At 42.8% G+C, this 18,935-nt stretch overlaps 2 protein-coding genes across 3 annotated transcripts; both read left to right on the forward strand.

Moving 5' to 3' along the window:
- The first annotated feature begins 672 nt into the window (after window positions 1–672).
- LOC124655551 (cleavage and polyadenylation specificity factor subunit 3-II-like) lies at window positions 673–9,144 on the forward strand. 2 transcript variants are annotated; one of them, XM_047194431.1, is made up of 15 exons: window positions 673–860; window positions 1,022–1,023; window positions 3,839–3,939; window positions 4,039–4,228; window positions 4,315–4,387; window positions 4,777–4,894; window positions 5,007–5,080; window positions 5,191–5,327; window positions 5,810–5,873; window positions 6,183–6,248; window positions 7,320–7,389; window positions 7,459–7,563; window positions 7,676–7,817; window positions 8,166–8,262; window positions 8,644–9,144. In XM_047194431.1, the coding sequence occupies exons 3-15, from the start codon at window positions 3,915–3,917 to the stop codon at window positions 9,142–9,144; spliced, it is 1,662 nt and encodes a 553-aa protein (XP_047050387.1). In that variant the 5' UTR covers window positions 673–860; window positions 1,022–1,023; window positions 3,839–3,914. The 2 variants fall into 2 exon arrangements, with proteins under 2 accessions (XP_047050387.1, XP_047050388.1); XM_047194432.1 differs by lacking the exon at window positions 1,022–1,023.
- A 370-nt stretch (window positions 9,145–9,514) lies between these two features.
- Window positions 9,515–10,213, forward strand: LOC124655282 (centromere protein V-like). The gene has a single exon (XM_047194202.1). It carries the CDS (start codon window positions 9,637–9,639, stop codon window positions 10,012–10,014), a length of 378 nt encoding a protein of 125 aa, XP_047050158.1. The 5' UTR covers window positions 9,515–9,636; the 3' UTR covers window positions 10,015–10,213.
- Window positions 10,214–18,935: the final 8,722 nt, after the last annotated feature.

Consider the following 18,935-nt stretch of genomic DNA (forward strand, 5'->3'; position numbering starts at 1 on the left):
ACGAGCCGGAAGCGTCGCCGCGACGACGATGAGGCGGGGCCTTCTAAGAAGAAGAAGAAGTAGTTTAGTTTTAAAGTTTTTATATGTAATTTTTATGTTTATTCGAATTATATTCGAAATATATATATAATCTATCTATGTTGCACCACTTGAGAGTTCAAAGCTTTCGTTCGACGAGGGTATTGCCGTAGATCGGGAAGACGAGGGTTTTGCCGTAGATCGGGAAGACGAGGGTTTTGCCGTAGATCGGAGGCCATTGTCGCCGACAAGTTGGGGCCACGCGCGCTTTCGTTTCGTCCGGAGTCCCCGAGCGCTCCCGGGGGCCGGGGATGGCGTGGGATCGCCGGATGGATTTAGGCCCAAATCCGGATGAAAACGAGGAACCGGGGGCGCGACTGGGCCGAATTACGCCGTCCGGATGGAAAAAACGCTCGCCGGGGGCCTCGTCGGGGGGGGGGGGGACGAGTGGAGATGCTCTCAGTCCCGTGTTCCTATTATTGGTTAGGTTAACCAAACCTGAAAATAGTCCAATGGGCCAAATGGTTAACCCAAAATCCATCCAGGTCCAAACGGTTTGACCCCTTTTTCGAGTCACCACGCCGCCTGAGCCCCCTCCAAGCGCCGCCTCCACCGGTGCCTGCCCGCTCCTCCGAAAAGCCTCCCGCCCACCCCTCCGCCGGCGGCCCCCGTAACGGCGACTTCGCCGGCAGCGGCGCTGGCGTCCTTCACCTCTACGGCCTTCTGCTCCTCGATGCCTTCTCCGACCATGACATCCTTCTACGAGAGCTTGGACCACACCGGGGTCTGCGGGCTTCTCCGATGAAGACGGCAGTCCTTCCCTAGGCCGACGAGTACCTCAGGTGAAGGGCCTCTTTTTCTTCCTCTTTTTCTACAAATTGCTAACTTCTATGGCGGACTGAGGCCCTGAAATTTCTAAATCATCAGATGGATATAGCGTTGCTTTTTTCCCCCTTCTTGCTACGAATCCTAGTATCTCTACCGAAGGACTAGTGTTGCCTAGTCGTATGATCCTGTTGCTGCTTTATCAGGAGTTCATGACTTGCGCTGCAATTTCTGAATATGGTATAGAGAAACGACGCTGATCGGCACTTGCTCTGGATTTCTTTGTTTTATTACTGGATGATGAATGACGCTGAAATTCAATCCATTTGATCAATTTATATCCTGGTAAATCAGTAGCATGTAGAGCAAATGAACCTGCCCAAAAACAATCGGTAATTGTATTGTTTGTAGGATTATGTAGCTGGACGGCCAGTTTTGTTGGTGCAGGGAGTTGCTGTTGGTTTATAATTTAATTTAATAGCTTTAAGTGGATTCATAATTTGATTTAATAGCTTTAAGTGGATTCTCTTTCCGTAATTTAATTTAAGCTAAATTTGGGATAAACCATATTGAAGTTTCAGGTTTGCAACTATACTCCGTAGTCTGTACTTTTGTTAAGGGATGGGCCAGATTCTTTCGCAGATACACCTAAAAGTTGTCATTTATATGGATCAGTAGAGTGTGGCAGCCTTATTATGTTATCGACTTCTAATTACACCATGATTTTTGAATCACCACCTGACTGTAGAATGCACAACTGGTTTACTGTTCTGTCAACTGTTTCATGAGTTTACCTTCTGGCTGAACCGCATCTTCAAGTTTCAGTACTCAGGTGTTTCAATAGTGCTTCAAGTAAGTCGGCCGAGCTTTCTCATATGCTATAATATATTCTCATTCTCCAACTAGTTATGCTAGCATACAATTGCACAATATTAAAAGTGGTTCGAACCTTAATAATCAACGGTTAACCATTTCTAACCTAATAACCTAACAGTTAACCAAATTTTCCATTTTACATAAAATGGTTAAATAGGTTCGAGTCCGGAAGAAAAACGGATAACCAATTCCCATCGTTAGGTCCAGTGCAACAACACAATAGGCGAAGGCTGAAGTTGAGTGGCACCCATTTCACCGCAACAGACCGCCTCAGCTCTTCAAGAGAGGCACTTATGTCGCGTTGGTAGCTCGTACGAGGTTCAGCCTGGCTTAGTGGAGAAATAGGCTAATTGGTTGTCTGGTTTCCTCTATGTTGTGTTCAACACGAATCTTAAAATATTCGTGGGTCAGGCCTGGGCAAAAGGCCCGAATGAGCCATTTTTCTAGGGCCTACCCCATTCGCAGCTCTCGTGCGCTCTCATGATGCAAGGTTTGCACGTGCTTTGCCTCCGCTCACTTTCCCTTAGCCACAACTCATTTGCCGGCGTGGAGGGTAGCTGCATCGTGGTGTCCGACTTCATGGATGTCGATGTGGTTATGGTTGTAGTTGATGAGACGGGAGAGATAAGATCACAATATGGTATTTCCAGGTGCCTTCGTGGCATGCCAGTGTGGACGTGACGACATGGTGATGTTTGACTTCATAGATGGTGACGCGGTGATGCTTGTGATAGGTGAGGTTATAAGGTCACCATGTGGCCAAGAGGTGAGGCTAAACCAATGAATTCGAGCAACGGAAAAAAGTGACACCTATTTACCCAGTGATGCAATCCAGACCACCAAATAGAGTGCTAAATGTGGCTCAAGTCATGTTTCTGATGGCCTAACATCTACATAGCATGCATGCACCCCCACGGAGCGGCCACTCATGCTACCAAACGCGTCCCTAAACTTTTCATGGACAGGCGAAGACAAAAGCCACCATGAGCAAACCTTTATTGCGACTTGCGGCTGGGGCGCATGGAGAGAAGGGAACAACACCGCCATCACCGTGCCACATGACTTGAAAGGTTATCTAGGTATTATGCAGATTTTTGTCGGCTTTGTTCCGGGTTCTTTCTATTTTTTTAGGTTTTTTCATCCGTTCTTTTTTGGTACGGTCGGGTTTTCCTGAACTTTCTAAAAATGTGAACTTTTTCAAGTTTGAATTTTTTTGAAAATTAACAAATTCTAGATTTGAAGAAATTTTGGATTTGGACAATTTTCAAATTAGATTTTTTTTCGAAAATGAGCAATTTCGAATTTGAATACATTTCAAATTCGAACAAATCTTTAAAAACCAGAGGAAAATCGGTAAAAAAGTTAAACTCTCGTGTACCTAACAAACAATTTTTCTTGGCAACATTTATGGGCTCACGAGTCATCACACACTCGGCTGCTCCCAAGCAAATAGGCCTTCCGAAAAGGCTGAAACCTAACAGCCCAGCCCCTTCCTCGCTGATCCTGGTTATGTCCTTCCCGCGAGGCATCGCACTGGCCGACTGGAGGCTCAACCCTACCGCCGTCTGCCAGCATCGTAGGCAAGGTAGCGCCGCCCCTCCGGTGAGCCCTCGCGCCGCGCGCACGTTCTCAGCCTCCAAGCAACCGCGCCGGCACCCACTGCCTCCCCCACCTCCCGCATACCCTGCCCCGTCAGTCGCACTCGCCAGCCGAACTCCCCAACGGCGGCGCACCGCTCCCCCACTTCTCCGCCGACTTGACCGCCACGACCCGTGCCGGGCGAGGGTGCAGCAACAGCACGCCATCACCGTGCGTCAATTCTCTTCATTTTGTTCAACCCCTCAATATTTTTTTTATTTCACCCAAATTGAGAATAGATGATCCTTAACTTATATTCAATCAAATTGAGGCAACAGTGTATTAATGTGTACTGTGATAAATCTCAGGTTCAATTTTCGCCTTGTTCTTGCAACGTAACTAAATTATTGTTACTGGGGATTTTCACATCTTATATGGACAGCTTGTACTTTCATTATTGTTACTGTGGATTTTCATATCGTATATTGTTATGCTAATTCATTTTATACTTCGAATACTCATTATGAAAATCCGCAACCAGCCCCGTATCCGCACCTCCGACTGGCTTAGTCCTGTCCACCAAAACATCTGCTGCGGCTAGCGGGTACCGAGCAGCCATGGCTATCGAGTGCCTCGTGCTAGGTGAGCAGCCTACCATCAGACGATTCCATTTGCCTGAAATCACTCGCTCATCACCGAGAATAATCACACTAATATTGTTTGCTCGTGTATGAGCCGCAGGGGCGGGGCAGGAGGTGGGGAAGAGCTGCGTGGTGGTGACCATCGGCGGGAAGCGTATCATGTTCGACTGCGGCATGCACATGGGCCACCATGACTGCCAGCGGTACCCCGACTTCGCGCGCATCCTTTCCGCCGCCCCAGGCGCCACCGACTTCACCTCTGCCATCTCTTGTGTCGTCATCACACACTTGTATGTAGGCGAAATGTTTATCGTTCCTCTGTCGATTTTTCAATTGCTGTCACAGTTAGTTTACTTCTGAAGATTGTCGCTTGCAGCCATTTGGATCATATTGGGGCGCTGCCGTATTTCACCGAGGTCTGCGGGTACAATGGTCCAGTCTACATGACGGTGAGCCTAATTTTGGTTGTTTCTGCCAAATGTTTGTGTATGCTTGGTTTTTGTCATGTGTTACTGGTTAGGAATAGATGTCGTACTAGGGGTTATTAAGTTCCAGGTTTTGCTGCATCTGAGCTAGCTGTAATATCTTGCTGGGTAAATATTGCTTGATAAATGGGCCGAATGCTGCATATGAGTAAAAGTAAGGTTACGAATGATTTTGAAAAATCTTTTGAAATTATGAGATAGTGGATCATGTTCTCATGCACGGTAATTTCAATACTTGTCTTTTTGGTATTTGGAAAGTAATTGAATTTGTATATAATTTTTTATGGCTTCAATATGTTTTTCCGAGTGATAGTTATCTTATAAGTTACAACTACAACTTGTGTTTCAAACAGTACCCAACTAAGGCTTTAGCTCCATTGATGCTGGAAGATTATAGGAAAGTAATGGTAGATCACAGAGGGGAGGAAGAACAATATAGTTATGAAGATATTCAGCGTTGTATGAAGAAAGGTAATGTTTGGTTTCAACATTTCTTTCACTGGTCTACTTACAAAATTGATGCTGCCAACACAAGTATGCATGGATGAAAATTCTCACTTGCTTTTCATATTTGATCTTCCAGTCATACCTGTTGACTTGAAGCAAACCATTCAAGTGGATAGGGACCTTGTGATCCGTGCCTATTATGCTGGACATGTATGTTCTTATACCTATGTTTCTCTTGCGTCCAGTAATATTTACAAATTCTTAGATTATTGAGTGTTCATCTCTGTGATTCCCACTATTTTTTCTATTCCAAACTAAAGGTTCTAGGGGCCGCAATGATTTATGCAAAAGTTGGAGATGCTGCTATGGTCTACACGGGGGATTACAACATGACACCAGACAGACATCTTGGAGCAGCACAAATCGATCGTCTGAAGTTGGACCTCTTAATAACAGAGTAAGTTCCAACCCCAAATGCAAATACATTTTTCTACACTATGTCCAACTTTCTTGCAATGTCGACCTAGTGTCTCGACAAATTATGCCCTCCTAGAGGTATAGGTTTTTTTTGTTATGTTTTATCATCACAAGGGCAGTAGGTTTTTGTTCCTTTTCTTGTGACATTTCATCGCGCGGTATATTTAATGATGTCTATGTTTTCAAACTGCTATCCCAGTCACCAGTAGCGGTTCTGTAGTTAACCACTATGCTTACCTGAAAATTAGTTGTGCTACAGCTGGAAATCACCTCCATATGGACTAAGTAGGTTGATTTATTTGCCTAATGTTCAAATGAAAACAATGATTTTCATTTTTTCTAGGGTGTAGGTTGTGCTGTTTTAATGTTCTTCCATTACAATTGGGCATAAACAGTAGTGTTTGTTGGTTTGGATGTTTCTTTTTCCATGTGTAAGTACTAAACTGAAGTTACTATCTGCAGGTCTACATACGCTAAAACTGTACGTGACTCAAAGCATGCCCGAGAGAGGGAGTTCTTAAAAGCGGTATAGAATCTGATCTCCACACTTCCAATATATTCGGTTTTGTAGATTTTGGTTGCCTGGTGGACCAAGATAATTGACAATGCTGATGATTGGGTTCTCCTCTTCCATATAGCACAAATGCCATCCTGGAAATTAATATTCACCAAATATAAGTGCAACTTGTAATTGTCCAAGAATGTATCTTTTGTCAGTCCCTGATAGTTCAGGCCAATACAGTTCAGTCCAAAGTTAGCTAACCTGGCTATGGCTGAAAAGTTAAATTAACTTCATTTGAATTTGTCTCTGCAACTCAGTGAAAGTTTTCTGTAGGTCCATAAATGTGTTTCTGGAGGAGGTAAAGTTCTGATTCCGGCATTTGCTTTGGGAAGAGCTCAGGTACTCTCACTTCCTCTCAGTTATATCTGCAGGGACAAACACATTTATGATGAACTATCATCACTACTTAAGTTCAAGGTTCAGAAAAGTGTAATTAAGCGGCTTAAGCGCTGAGTGATGGCAAAAGCCCTCGCTCAGGGTATCACGATAGATTAACTGCTATGTGCGATTAGTTAGTGCTGAAGCGCTGAGCCTATGCTGCAAGAGGCGCTGAGCCAGAGAAACGCAGACGCTCAGGTACGGTTTGCGCTCCGGCAGGAGAGCGAGAGATGAATTTGAGGGGTGTATGAAGGGGAGGGGAAAGCGAGCTGCTCCAGCTAGGGTTAGGAAGAGGGAAAGGAGTGGGTTTTGGAATGTGATTGGAGATGCTATGGGAGCTGGTGAACATCTTGAACTTCGGAGGATTGCAAGACTTAGAGATCTTCATGATGAAAAGTTTGAGTCTTACAAGGAAGAACAAGTGGAGACAGATTCAGAAGAGGCAGGAGTAACTTATGAGGACGATGTAGAGGATTTCGATATGGTGACTGGCCCTGTATGGATGAGGAGTGAGCCATGGCCATCAATTCGTCATGTTGACATGGAAGCAACATGCCATTTATCTTATTATGAGGCTATGTCAGTTTAACCTGCATTTTATCTGCTATTTTGCTTGCTTTGTGTGTGTGATTATATCATCAAACCTAAGAACTTGATGTTTGCTTGCTTGTGACTGAATTCGACTGCTTTGTCACTCATTGAATTTGGTGTTTCATTTTTTTTTTGTTTTTCTATTTCCTTACTTGCTTACTAATCTGCTATATTATTCATACATGTTATTCAAATTTACATGTTTATGTACATACTAAGGGAAAATAGGCAAAACTTGGCCAAATCGGAAAAAAAATGCTTAAGCTCTAAGCGCTGAGTGACAGCCTATCGCCTCACTCACGCTTACTGGTTTCCTAAACATTCTCTCAAGTCCAATTAGTAGTTTCCCTTTCAATTTTTTTTCCCTTTGGGAGTAAACTGTTCAAAACTTCCATAAATATAATATCCATTTACATGTGACACACTGCTCTTATGTGTCAGGAGCTATGCATATTACTGGATGACTATTGGGAAAGGATGAACTTGAAGATTCCTATCTATTTCTCAGCTGGTATGTGTGTTTCAGTCAAATTTTAACTCGGTTTTATTAAATTATCTGATTTTTTTATTTGTTATACAGGTTTAACCATTCAAGCTAACATGTACTATAAGATGCTTATTGGATGGACTAGCCAAAAGATCAAGGACAGCTGCACAGTTCACAACCCGTTTGACTTCAAGCATGGTATGCTCTTGGAAAAGCTTCCCAGTCAACTATACACAAAATGACTAGTGATATTTTGCTACATTTGCAATTCCTTTACAAGAATGATATTGATGGTTTTCTCACATTGCAGTTTGCCACTTTGAGCGTTCATTCATCAACGATCCTGGACCCTGTGTACTTTTTGCAACACCTGGTATGATTAGTGGTGGATTTTCACTTGAGGTGTTTAAGAGATGGGCTCCATCAGAAAAAAATCTGGTTACACTTCCAGGGTATTCTTCTTAACTCTCAAAATAGTTTTCCTTGTTCACTAATGGTGTAGGAACTGATATGTTTAGTTCTTGAATAAAGTACTCCTGTTGGGCTGTTAGTACCGTTATAGTGGAGAACAAGGGAAATCTATCTTGTTTTCTCCTTTAGTGATACTTACCTTCTTGGACATGATGTCCCTTCTGTTTGAAGTTGAATGCTGCTTTATAGCTTGTACTTGTTGACACATTTTTCTGCTTTGGTTCGGTTAAATTCACTGAAAGAACTCAAGTAGGTAAACTTTTCTGCTTGTATAAAATATTCCAGCTCTGCTATTTGTATTTTGACGTTAAGTTTACTTTGCCATGCAGATATTGTGTTGCCGGAACCATTGGCCATAAATTGATGTCTGGAAAACCTACCAAGATTGATTTGGACAAGGATACCCATGTTGATGTCAGATGTCAGGTTGCTATTTCTTCAGTTACAGTTGTCTCACTCTGTACAGTGAAATCACCTAGGAACTGGATATTCATGACCTTTATTTCACCGCTAGTTCATCTTTTGTACTTTATTGTCTTCATAAAATTATTTCGTATGTTGATGGCAACTTTACAAGTTCAATGGAGTATTAGGCATTCTCAAGTTCGTAACTCATAGTGTTACAAACTGTTCAACAAATTAGCTAACAACAATAGTTCTCCTGTAGTATAAAGAATCTTTCTTCTTGATTTTTTTGGTAGCTAGCCTTTGTAATCCTTATTTCCTTTGTTTATGCTTATCCTCTTTCTGATTGTTATTATGCTTCATATATTCTCATACCAGTGTTTTTCTCATCTTGTGCATCAGATCCATCAGTTGTCATTCAGTCCTCACACGGACTCCAAAGGGATCATGGATCTTACAGAGTTTCTTTCACCCAGCCATGTGATTCTCGTTCATGGTGAAAAGCCTCAGATGGCCTTCTTGAAGGATAGGATTGAATCCGAATTGGGGATGCCATGCTATTACCCAGCTAACAACGAAACTGTCTCCATTCCGACAACTCACTATCTGAAAATAAACGCCACGGAGAAGTTTATCACGAGCTGCACCGCTGCTCAGGCTAGAGATGGTCTGCAGAAGGCAAACCTGCTTTGTGGCAACCATCTGTCAGGAGTCGATGGTGATGCGAAGGCAGATGAGGGCATTCTTCTAATGGAGAAGTCTAGGGCACCGAAAATTTTGTGCGAGGATGAGCTCCTTCAGTTGCTGGGCACGGAGCGCCATCCTGTCCAATTTGAACCGCTGCTTAGCTCGAGGATTGAAGAGGCACAAACCACCGTTGTAGATGATGTAGCCAATGAGTGAAATGTGTGGATGTCGTTTTAGTGTTTGCACCTCAGTTTGGTTTTGCCCCTCTAGCGCCAGTCCAGCGCGCTGCACAATCTAACAGCCCGATGGGTTTACCAGGGCATATCTCGGGTAAATGAACGAAGTGCATTTGTAAAAAATAATACACGCTCGGATAAGAGTGACGTACTACAGAAATCAGGCTACACTGACTTACGAGGCCGTCACTGGACTAGTTCCAGTTGAGTTTTCCTGCTGATAATAATGTGATAGTCTACAACTGACGTAACGAGTGACGCACTACAGCAATCAGCCACCAGGACATATATTTCCAGCAGCGGTCTATGTTGAAAGGAAATGGGAGGAGAGAAGCTTCAGTCTCCAGCATAAAAAACACCAACCACGAAGCTGATATCAACAGCAATTCATTTCTATCCTGTTCTTCTGCCGCACCCACCCGGCCACCGCAAGCGACATCAGCCCGGCAGCTAGTTTCAGTCTACCACGGGCATGAGCTCCGAACCCGACCAGGTCGTCGTCCACAGCGGCGGCTGCCACTGTAGGCGCGTGCGGTGGGAGGCGGAGGCGCCGGCGAGCGTTGCGGCGGGCACCTGCAACTGCTCCAACTGCGCCATGCGTGGGATCACCTACTTCACGGTGCCCAACGACAGGTTCAGGCTCCGGGACGGCTCCGAGGAGTTCCTCACCACCTACACCTTCGGCACCGGCACGGCCAAGCACATCTTCTGCAAGGTGTGCGGGATCACGTCCTTCTACAAGCAGCGGGGGAACCCCGGCGAGGTCGCGCTCTCCGTGAACTGCATCGACGCCGGCACCATCGCGCACGTCGAGGTCACGGAGTTCGACGGCAAGAATTGGGGGTACTAGTCTCCTACCGAAGTCTTCCCAGAACATGGGAATGCCGTTGTTTCTGATAGAATGATACTATCTTAGTTGGAGTGCTATTTCGTAATTCTGACTCTATGGAAAAATCAGAGGATCGTTTTGTGTACTTAAATTTGTCCTTTTAGAACAAAGACCAGTGAAGCCTTCTTTATTATAAATAAATTCATGTATGTTCTTATAACGGCAGGCCTAATTCATGTCCGGAAAAAAAAATGCTTCTAGCTAGCTGGGTCACGAGTCACAAGAGAGAATTGATTTTACTCAGACCAAGATTTTTCCTTGCTATGTGGAACGCCCGCTTTGGAAATCCATTTTTGAACCATGTGTATATGCTTCTGCCACCGTAAAAAAATATTTTAAAATATCGAAATAATCCAAACAAAAATTCTGTGTGTACATATTAACATTCTATATGCACATGTGGTTTTGCGCATAATCGAATTTTATTTGTGTAATATGCAAAAAAGAAATAAAGAAATGTCTCATGAAGAGTTACTAATAGAAAACGGACCTTCCGTCCATGCCTTTTGTCCCGGCTCAGTCTAGAGTCGGGACAAATGGGCAGGCCACGTCGCCCTGAAATCACCGAGAAGATACGGGGTCTTTTATCGCGGTTCTTTAAGGTCTTTTGTCCTGTTTGGAGCCTCAAACCGGGATAAAAGGGCCTGAGGCCTTTTGCGGCCTGCTGGCAGCCTTTTGTCCCGGCTGGAGACACGAGCCAGGACATAAAGTTCAACGGTTCTTTTCCGCGCGGAACCCGATCGTCTTTGCTATTACTGGCGCACAGAATTCGAGTCTTCGACCCGCCGGAATCTGAGCCGTCGGCGCGGCCAGCCACGGGAATTGATCACCCGGTGGCTGGCCCTGTTCATCTTCATCTTCCACTCCTTTATATGCTCACATCTTCTCCATCATTGCCACACACACACACACATTCTTCTCCATCTCATCAGCATTGCAGAAAAGCTCTCCTCTTCGTCGACGTTTCAGACTCGATGGAGCACCTCGCGCGCGACCCGGCTCCTCGAACTCTGGTGTACCACCTCATGGCCGAAGGGATGGCTTTCAAGGTCACGATCGCTCTCCGTGCATCAAGAGTGGAGAAATGGATTCGCGACGTCAAGAGGGACTTTCTCGACGCCGCATCGACCAAGTGCGTCGTCTTGGACTGCGAGTTCACCGACCCTCGCGAGGGTGATCAGCGCGCCACCATCCTTCAACTCTCGGTGGCGTCTGAGACTTTGGTATTCTAGATTTGTTATGCCAATGAAGTGCCACAAGTGCTCAAGGAGTTCTTGCAGGATGGGAACATCAGTTCTGCGGCGCGACTATCGGCAATGATGTGCAAATGTCGAGTCCCTACAGCATTCATATTACTTCTACGTACGACCTCCAGAAGATACTCCCGAACCCCAACAACAAGCCCAGTCCGAGTCTATATGATCTTGCAAACTCTACCATTGGGACAAACCTTGAGAAGAAGAGGAAGAAGTACAAGAAGATGGACGTCGCCGCGCAAGAAAAAAAAGATGAGCTCATTTTTAGATGGGTCAATTTTCCATTGAGCTACGAGAAAGTGCAGTATGCCGCTCTAGACGCTCGCCTGGGCTTCGAGATTGCTAGGAGGCATTGGATGCTAGTTAGCTACAATAGCCATGTTGACCATAGATGATGAGTAGATGATGGTCTTCTATATTTGTATGAACTATGAATCGTTTCAATATATCAAATATTTTATTGTTATTCAAATTTCTCATATTTTTCGGCTTGCGGTTTAAAGAATTAAAGATATTAGTTATGTCGTATCCAAATTCCCCACATTATTTGGCCATATTCTTGCGGGATGCATTTTCCAGGAAAGGAGTTTTCTTGTGTGGGATGCATAAGTATCTAGAATTGTGTCTCATTGAATTTAAATTGTATCTCACTGAGGTGACACATGCATATATTATATGATAATGCATATATTATATGATAATAATAATAAATGAATAAAACAAAATTATTTCATATTCAAATTCCTCACATTTTTCTTATAGTTACGCATATATTATTTGTCCAGTTGCGGTTTAAACATTTAAAGATATTAATTATTTAGCCATATTATATGAATAATGCATATATTATTTGATAATAATAATAATAAATGAATAAGAAAATTATTTCATATTCAAATTCCTCAGATTTTTCCAATAGTTATGCATATATTATTTGTCCAGTTGCGGTTTAAACATTTAAAGATATTAATTATTTGGTCATATTATATGAATAATGTATATATTATATGATAATAATAATAATAATAAATGAATAAAAACAAAATTATTTCATATTTAAATTCCTCACATTTTTCTAATAGTTATGCATATATTATTTGTCTAGTTGCGGTTTAAACATTTAAAGATATTAATTATTTAGCCATATTATATGTATAATACATATATTATATGATAATAATAATAATAAATGAATAATTTTTTTTATTTCATATTCAAATTTCTCACATTTTTCTAATAAAAGGGAGATGCTACTGAGCTGACGGGCCTGAGTGTTTGGGTGGTCATCTAGTTAGTCAGTATGGAGTTTGTTAGCTAGCTTGGTGCATTGTGCATGTTATTTCTAGTCGCGGGGTTCTTAGAGTGATTCTAGGAGGTAGGAGTCGTCAGTGTTGGAATGGGCAACTAACATTCACATGGGACCAAAGGAAAATAGATGTTTAGTTATGTCAAAGCAGGGGCGGCGCATCTTGGAGGCCATTCAAGTTGTGCATATTCCCACCGATTTATATTAATTGACTTTAATATGGATGTATCTAAAACTAAAATATGTCTAGATACATCCATATTTGAGTCAATTAATATGAACCGAAGGAAATACATAATTTCCCTTTTAAACATTAACTTTGGTCCATTAAAAAATAAAATATGTTTACATATTGCTATTTTGGCCCGGGCTACCTCAGGGGCTGATGAAATTGGCCCCATCTAGTTTTACCATCACGCTCCGCCACTGTGTCAAAGTACATAAAACCTCTTATAAAATAGGAATATACGGAAAATGAGACTATACAACTCGAACACCCTCTTAAACTCATGGTGGATCAACACCACTGAGTTTGGAGAGGAAGAATCTATGTTGCGCTCTTGTCTGGGCCTTCGTGAAGAAGTATGCGAGATGTAACTCTGAAAGCACATGCTAAAAAGCGAGAACCTGATCCCGCACAACAGCACACACAAAGGAGGCATCTACACCTATGTGTTTGGTGAGCTCTTGCTTCACTGGATCACGCGCAATGCTGATACTGTCGAACATAAGAGAAGTAGGTGCATCAGCAGAAACACCAAAAATCCTCCAATAAGAAACACCAAAATCCTCCAATAACCACCTTAGCCATGTCACCTCACATGTCAGAAGAGCCATAGCTCGTAACTTGGCCTCTGCACACGAACGAGAAACCGCAGTATGTTTATTCGTCTTCCAAGCAATAAGGGAACCACCAGAAAACACACAGTATACAAAGAGATACCGGCGATCAGATGGATCACTAGCCCACGGAGCATCTGAGTAGGCTTAGAGATGTAAGGAGCTGGAGCGAGTAAAGAACAGACATCGAGAGATCGTGCCACGAACATATGTAGAACACGGAGGAGGTGACTATAGTGGATAGTGGTAGGTGCAGCCATGAACTAACTCATAATCTAGACATGATAGGAGATATCTGGACGAGTAACATCGAAGTAGACAAGGCTCCCAACCAAGTATCGATAACGCGTAAGATCAGATAGTGGAGCACCATCACTAGCACAAATATGAACATTGAGCTCCATAAGAGTCTCGATAGTGTGCTCATCTCCGAGAGTGATGACCCACAAGTATAGGGGATCGCAACAGTCTTCGAGGGAAGTAAAACCCAATTTATTGATTCGACACAAGGGGAGAAAAAGAATACTTGAAAATCTTAACAACGGAGTTGTCAATTCAGCTGCACCTGGAAACAGACTTGCTCGCAATAGTTTATCAGTAGTAACAGTTTTATAGCAGTAGCAGTAGTGAAATAACAGCAGCAGAGTAACAAAGACAGCAGTAGTGATTATAGTAAACAAGCAGGATTAAAATATCGTAGGCACAGGGATGGATGAACGGGCGTTGCATGGATGAGAGAAACTCATGTAACAATCAAAACAGGGCTTTTGCAGATAATAATAAAACGGTATCCAAGTACTAATCAATCAATAGGCATGTGTTCCATATTTAGGGCCTGTTTGGTACGTGCTCGCAATGAGAAACTTGCACAACATCTTTTGTCCTACCAGCCGGTGGCAGCCGGGCCTCTAGGGAATCTACTGGAAATTAAGGCACTCCTTTTAATAGAGCACCGGAGCAAAGCATTAACACTCCGTGAACACATGTGATTCTCATATCACCGCCTTCCCCTTCGGTTGTCCCAATTTCTGTCACTTTGGGGCCTTAGGTTCCGGACAATAATACGTGTATACAACTTGCAGGTAAGATCATAAAGCAATGAATATCATCATGAATTGATAACATGTTCAGATCTGAAATCATGGCACTCGGGCCCTAGTGACAAGCATTAAGCATAGCAAGTTGCAACAATATCATAAAAGTACCAATTACGGACACTAGGCACTATGCCCTAACAATCTTATGCTATTACATGACCAATCTCATCCAATCCCTACCATCCCCTTTAGCCTACGAGCGGGGAATTACTCACACATGGATGGGGGAAATATGGCTGGTCGATGGAGAGGCGTCGGTGGTGATGATGGCGATGATCTCCTCCACTTCCCCATCCCGGCGGAGTGCCAGAACGGAGTTTCTGGTCCCGAGACGGAGTTTCGCAACGGTGGCGGCGTCATCGGATGTCTTCCGGCGATTTCTTCTAACCCCCGTGCGTTTTTAGGTCGAAGGCATTAAGTAGTCCGAAGGAGGGCGTCGAGGGCCAGCCGAGGCGGCCACACAACAGGCGGCGCGCCCCTCCCGGGCCGCGCCGGCCTAGTGTGTGGGGCCCTCGGGCCCCCACCCGGCTTGCCCTTCCGGATCCGTCAATATTCCGGGAAAATAGGACCTTTCGCATAAATTCCGAGGATTTTCCCGAAAGTTGGATTTCGCACAAAAACGAGACACCGAGCAATTCTGCTGAAAACAGCGTTAGTCCGTGTTAGTTGCATCCAAAATACACAAATTAGAGGCAAAACAATAGCAAAAGTGTTCGGGAAAGTAGATACGTTTTGGACGTATCAACTCCCCCAAGCTTAGCTTATTGTTTGTCCTCAAGCAATTCTGTTAACAACAGAGTGCGATAAAAGAACTTTCACGAACACATTTGTTCATATGATGTAAATATTCTCATGATATGGCAAGTACTTAAGCAGTTCATAATAAGATACATGCAAATAAAATCATCTAATAGCTATGTCAATCATGGAAAAGGTACCAACAAATTAATAATGAGCATCATGAATCATGTCTATCAGCAGGATTGCAATGTTCATAGAATGATATGATAAAGTGGTATCTCGCTTGCCCGTATTTGTACAGCGAAACATAAATTCTTGGGCACCTTTGAGGTTCATGGAAAGACTGGAAATAGAGATTATCAAAGATAAAAGCATCAAAGTTATACCACAGTTAATCACATTTTGGGACAAGCATATTATACTAAGAATGACAGTTGTGCTCTCAAGAAAGTGCTCAAAGAAAGGATGGAGACTCAATGTAAAAGTAAAAGATTGACCCTTCGCAGAGGGAAGCAGGGATTAACATGTGCTAGAGCTTTTCATTTGTAAAACAGGAGTAAAATTATTTTGAGAGGTGTTTGTTGTTGTCAACGAATGATAATGGGTACTCTAACTACCTCGTCAACCAGACTTTCAAGAGCGGCTCCCATGAAGGACGTTATTTCTACCAGCAAGGTAAATCATCCCTCTTCTCTTTTGTTTACACACGTACTTTAGTTTTATTATGGATGACACTCCCCCCAACCTTTGCTTACACAAGCCATGGCTAACCGAATCCTCGGGTGCCTTCCATCAATCACATACCATGAAGGAGTGTCTATTTGCAATTTAAGTTGCTTACTGATAAATCAGGGCAAAACATGTGAAGAGAATTATTAGTGAAAGTTGATTAATTGGGGCTGGGAACCCCGTTGCCGGCTCTTTTTGCAAAATTATTGGATAAGCGGATGTGCCACTAGTCCATTATGAAAGTTTGTCAAGAGTAAATGACAAGGTTGAAAGGTAAACACCACATATTTCCTCATGAGCTATAAAACATTGACACAAATTGAGAAGCATTTTGAAGGTTTTAAAGGTAGCACATGAGAATTTACTTGGAATGGTTTGAAATGCCATGCATAGGTATTTATGGTGGACACTTTGGAATAACTTGGTTTTCAGGGGTTTGAAAGCACGAGCAGCGTTCCCGCTCAGTACAAGTGAAGGCTAGCAATAGACTGGGAAGCGACAATCAAGAGAGCAATGAATCGTCATAATCATGCTTGCGACAAAATAAATTAACGAAGGCATAAAAGTGATACAAGAACTCTGAGGTAAAGTAAATCATCGAGGCTTAATTGACATTTGTTCAGTCATGTGCATGCGTGAGCATGTGCCAAGTTGATTCAAAAGAATTATTCAGAGGAGGATACCACAATGTCATACCTATCTATGAATAAAGCAATGCAAGCAAATATCTATGACATGCTACTCATATTAATAAATTGGAGCTAATCATGAGAGAACATGAACTACTAAACTTTCTTAAATGACATATACCTCACATGAACCAACTAAGCATGCTCACATGGATGAGTATATGTACAAAAATGAAAACAAATAGAGTTCATACCAGCCTCTCACCACAATCAGATCGTCGTATATCGTCATTATTGCCTTTTCACTTGTGTAGCTTGAATAATATGGAATGAAAACCACGCTCTAGCCACCGAAGACCATTGAACTCATAATGAACTTTACAAAACCAAAGAAGAACAACAAATATTTTTGGTGTTTTCGAATTTGGAAACAAGAACAAAAGGAAACAGGCAAACAAAGCAAAATCTTTTTGGATTTTCTTATAGCAAACCAACGATAGCAAATAAAGCAAGATAAAAGCAAGAAACTAATTTTTTTTTTGAATTTTTACCGGGGGGGAACGGGTCCCCACCTGAATATATTTCATTCAAAGTTGCCTATGAGACTTTTCAGCCTCTACAAGATAGGGTTCAAGTGAACCGGAGTTTTACAGGGGATACAAGAGAAGAGAAAGAAAGAGGAAAATAACACACCCAACAACACACAGAAGCAAGAAAGACAAGGAGGTCACTCCGAGAAAACCTCGGAGACAGTTGACCGATGAGAAAACCCATCGCGGCACAAGCATAGCGATCACAAGAAAGAGTCAGCGACACGGTAGCAGGAGGGACATCACAGCTTGAGGCAACCATGGGTAATCGAACGGCCATGGTCAACCGAGACCCAGCCACGGCAAGAAACTAAAATAAACAAGTGGTGAAGAGAAACAATAGAAATATTTTTGGTCTTTTTGTGTTTTAGGAAGCAAACAAAGCAAGAACAAGAAAATGAAAACTAAAAGAAACACATAAAAGCAAGATGGCAGAAATCTGCCAAAACTTGACAGCAGTACAGTAATCGATTTTTAAGAAATTCTTCCGCTGCTCAGCTCGAAAAGTGTTCAGCTAATGAAAGTTAGATAACAACCTGGGGAACATGCACAAAAATTGGCTTCGCAAAATAACGTTCTGACTGTTTTTGAGAATTTTTTTGGTAACAGTCCAGAATCTGTTTTCAATCAGCACTTCCCCAAATATCATCTTCCTCTTATTAGAAAACCACTTCAAGAAACTAAACAAGTATATACAAGTATCCAAAAACCATAATATGCAAAGAATGAGTGATGCCGGTATACCTCCCCCCAAGCTTAGGATTTTGGCCTAAGTGGAGTTCAACCCCAGCGAGGGTCAGGATTCCACGCCGGTGGATCATACATGGCGTAGTCATAGTAAGGTCCCGATGCAGAAGAAAAGCGTGAAGGCTCCTCATGCCCAGCTTGTTGATGCGAAGAACTTGCTGCATCGGATGACGAATCGAGGTGTTCCTCGGCTCCCTCCGTGTTGTCCCTTGCACGATGGCCTCCTCCCTCTATGTATGCATTCAGTGCACCTTCCGTGACTGACCAATCCTTCCTGGAACCAAAGTTAAATAGAACAGGTGTATGCAATCCTACTAATTTTTCAGTTTTCTTAGTTGTTCTCCAAGTTTTCTTGTAAAATGTTATTCTGTAAGACAGGTTGCTCAAATTAGACAAATCAGAAAAAAATTCATGCTTAATCATGGAGACTATGTCAAGTTTCTCTATGGGGAGCTGAATATCAAGATGGTGAGGTTCTACACCATGCATAGCTAATAAGCGAGAGGCGATGAGACCTCCACAAATTCCTCCCTTCTCGCGGTTAGTAGCAAGTCTGTAGGCTATCAAAGCACCAAAGTTGTAAGTCCTATCACCTTGTAATGCAGCAGCTAGAAAGGCTAAATGCTGGATAGATAACTTACTTGCATTCTTTCTTGCAAGAACGAACTTGGTGATGAAATAAGCAAAGTAACGAATAGCTGGGAGTTGAATACTACTGATTTTACCACCATCCTCTGAGTAGCTTCTTCCATGACAAATCATCTTGAAGAGGTTCAAGAGCTCTGGCGGCGATCCCCTTATCTTCTCGCATGATCCCCATTGCGGCACTCTGATTGCTGCACAAAAATCATCGAATGGCAAGTTGACAGCTTTATTATAAATTTTGTACCGAACCATGGGGTTAGATCGCGACCAATTGAATTCAAAATCCTGCACTACAGACATAG

This window comes from Lolium rigidum, chromosome 5, assembly GCF_022539505.1.
Source record: "Lolium rigidum isolate FL_2022 chromosome 5, APGP_CSIRO_Lrig_0.1, whole genome shotgun sequence".
Taxonomy (NCBI): Eukaryota; Viridiplantae; Streptophyta; class Magnoliopsida; order Poales; family Poaceae; genus Lolium; species Lolium rigidum.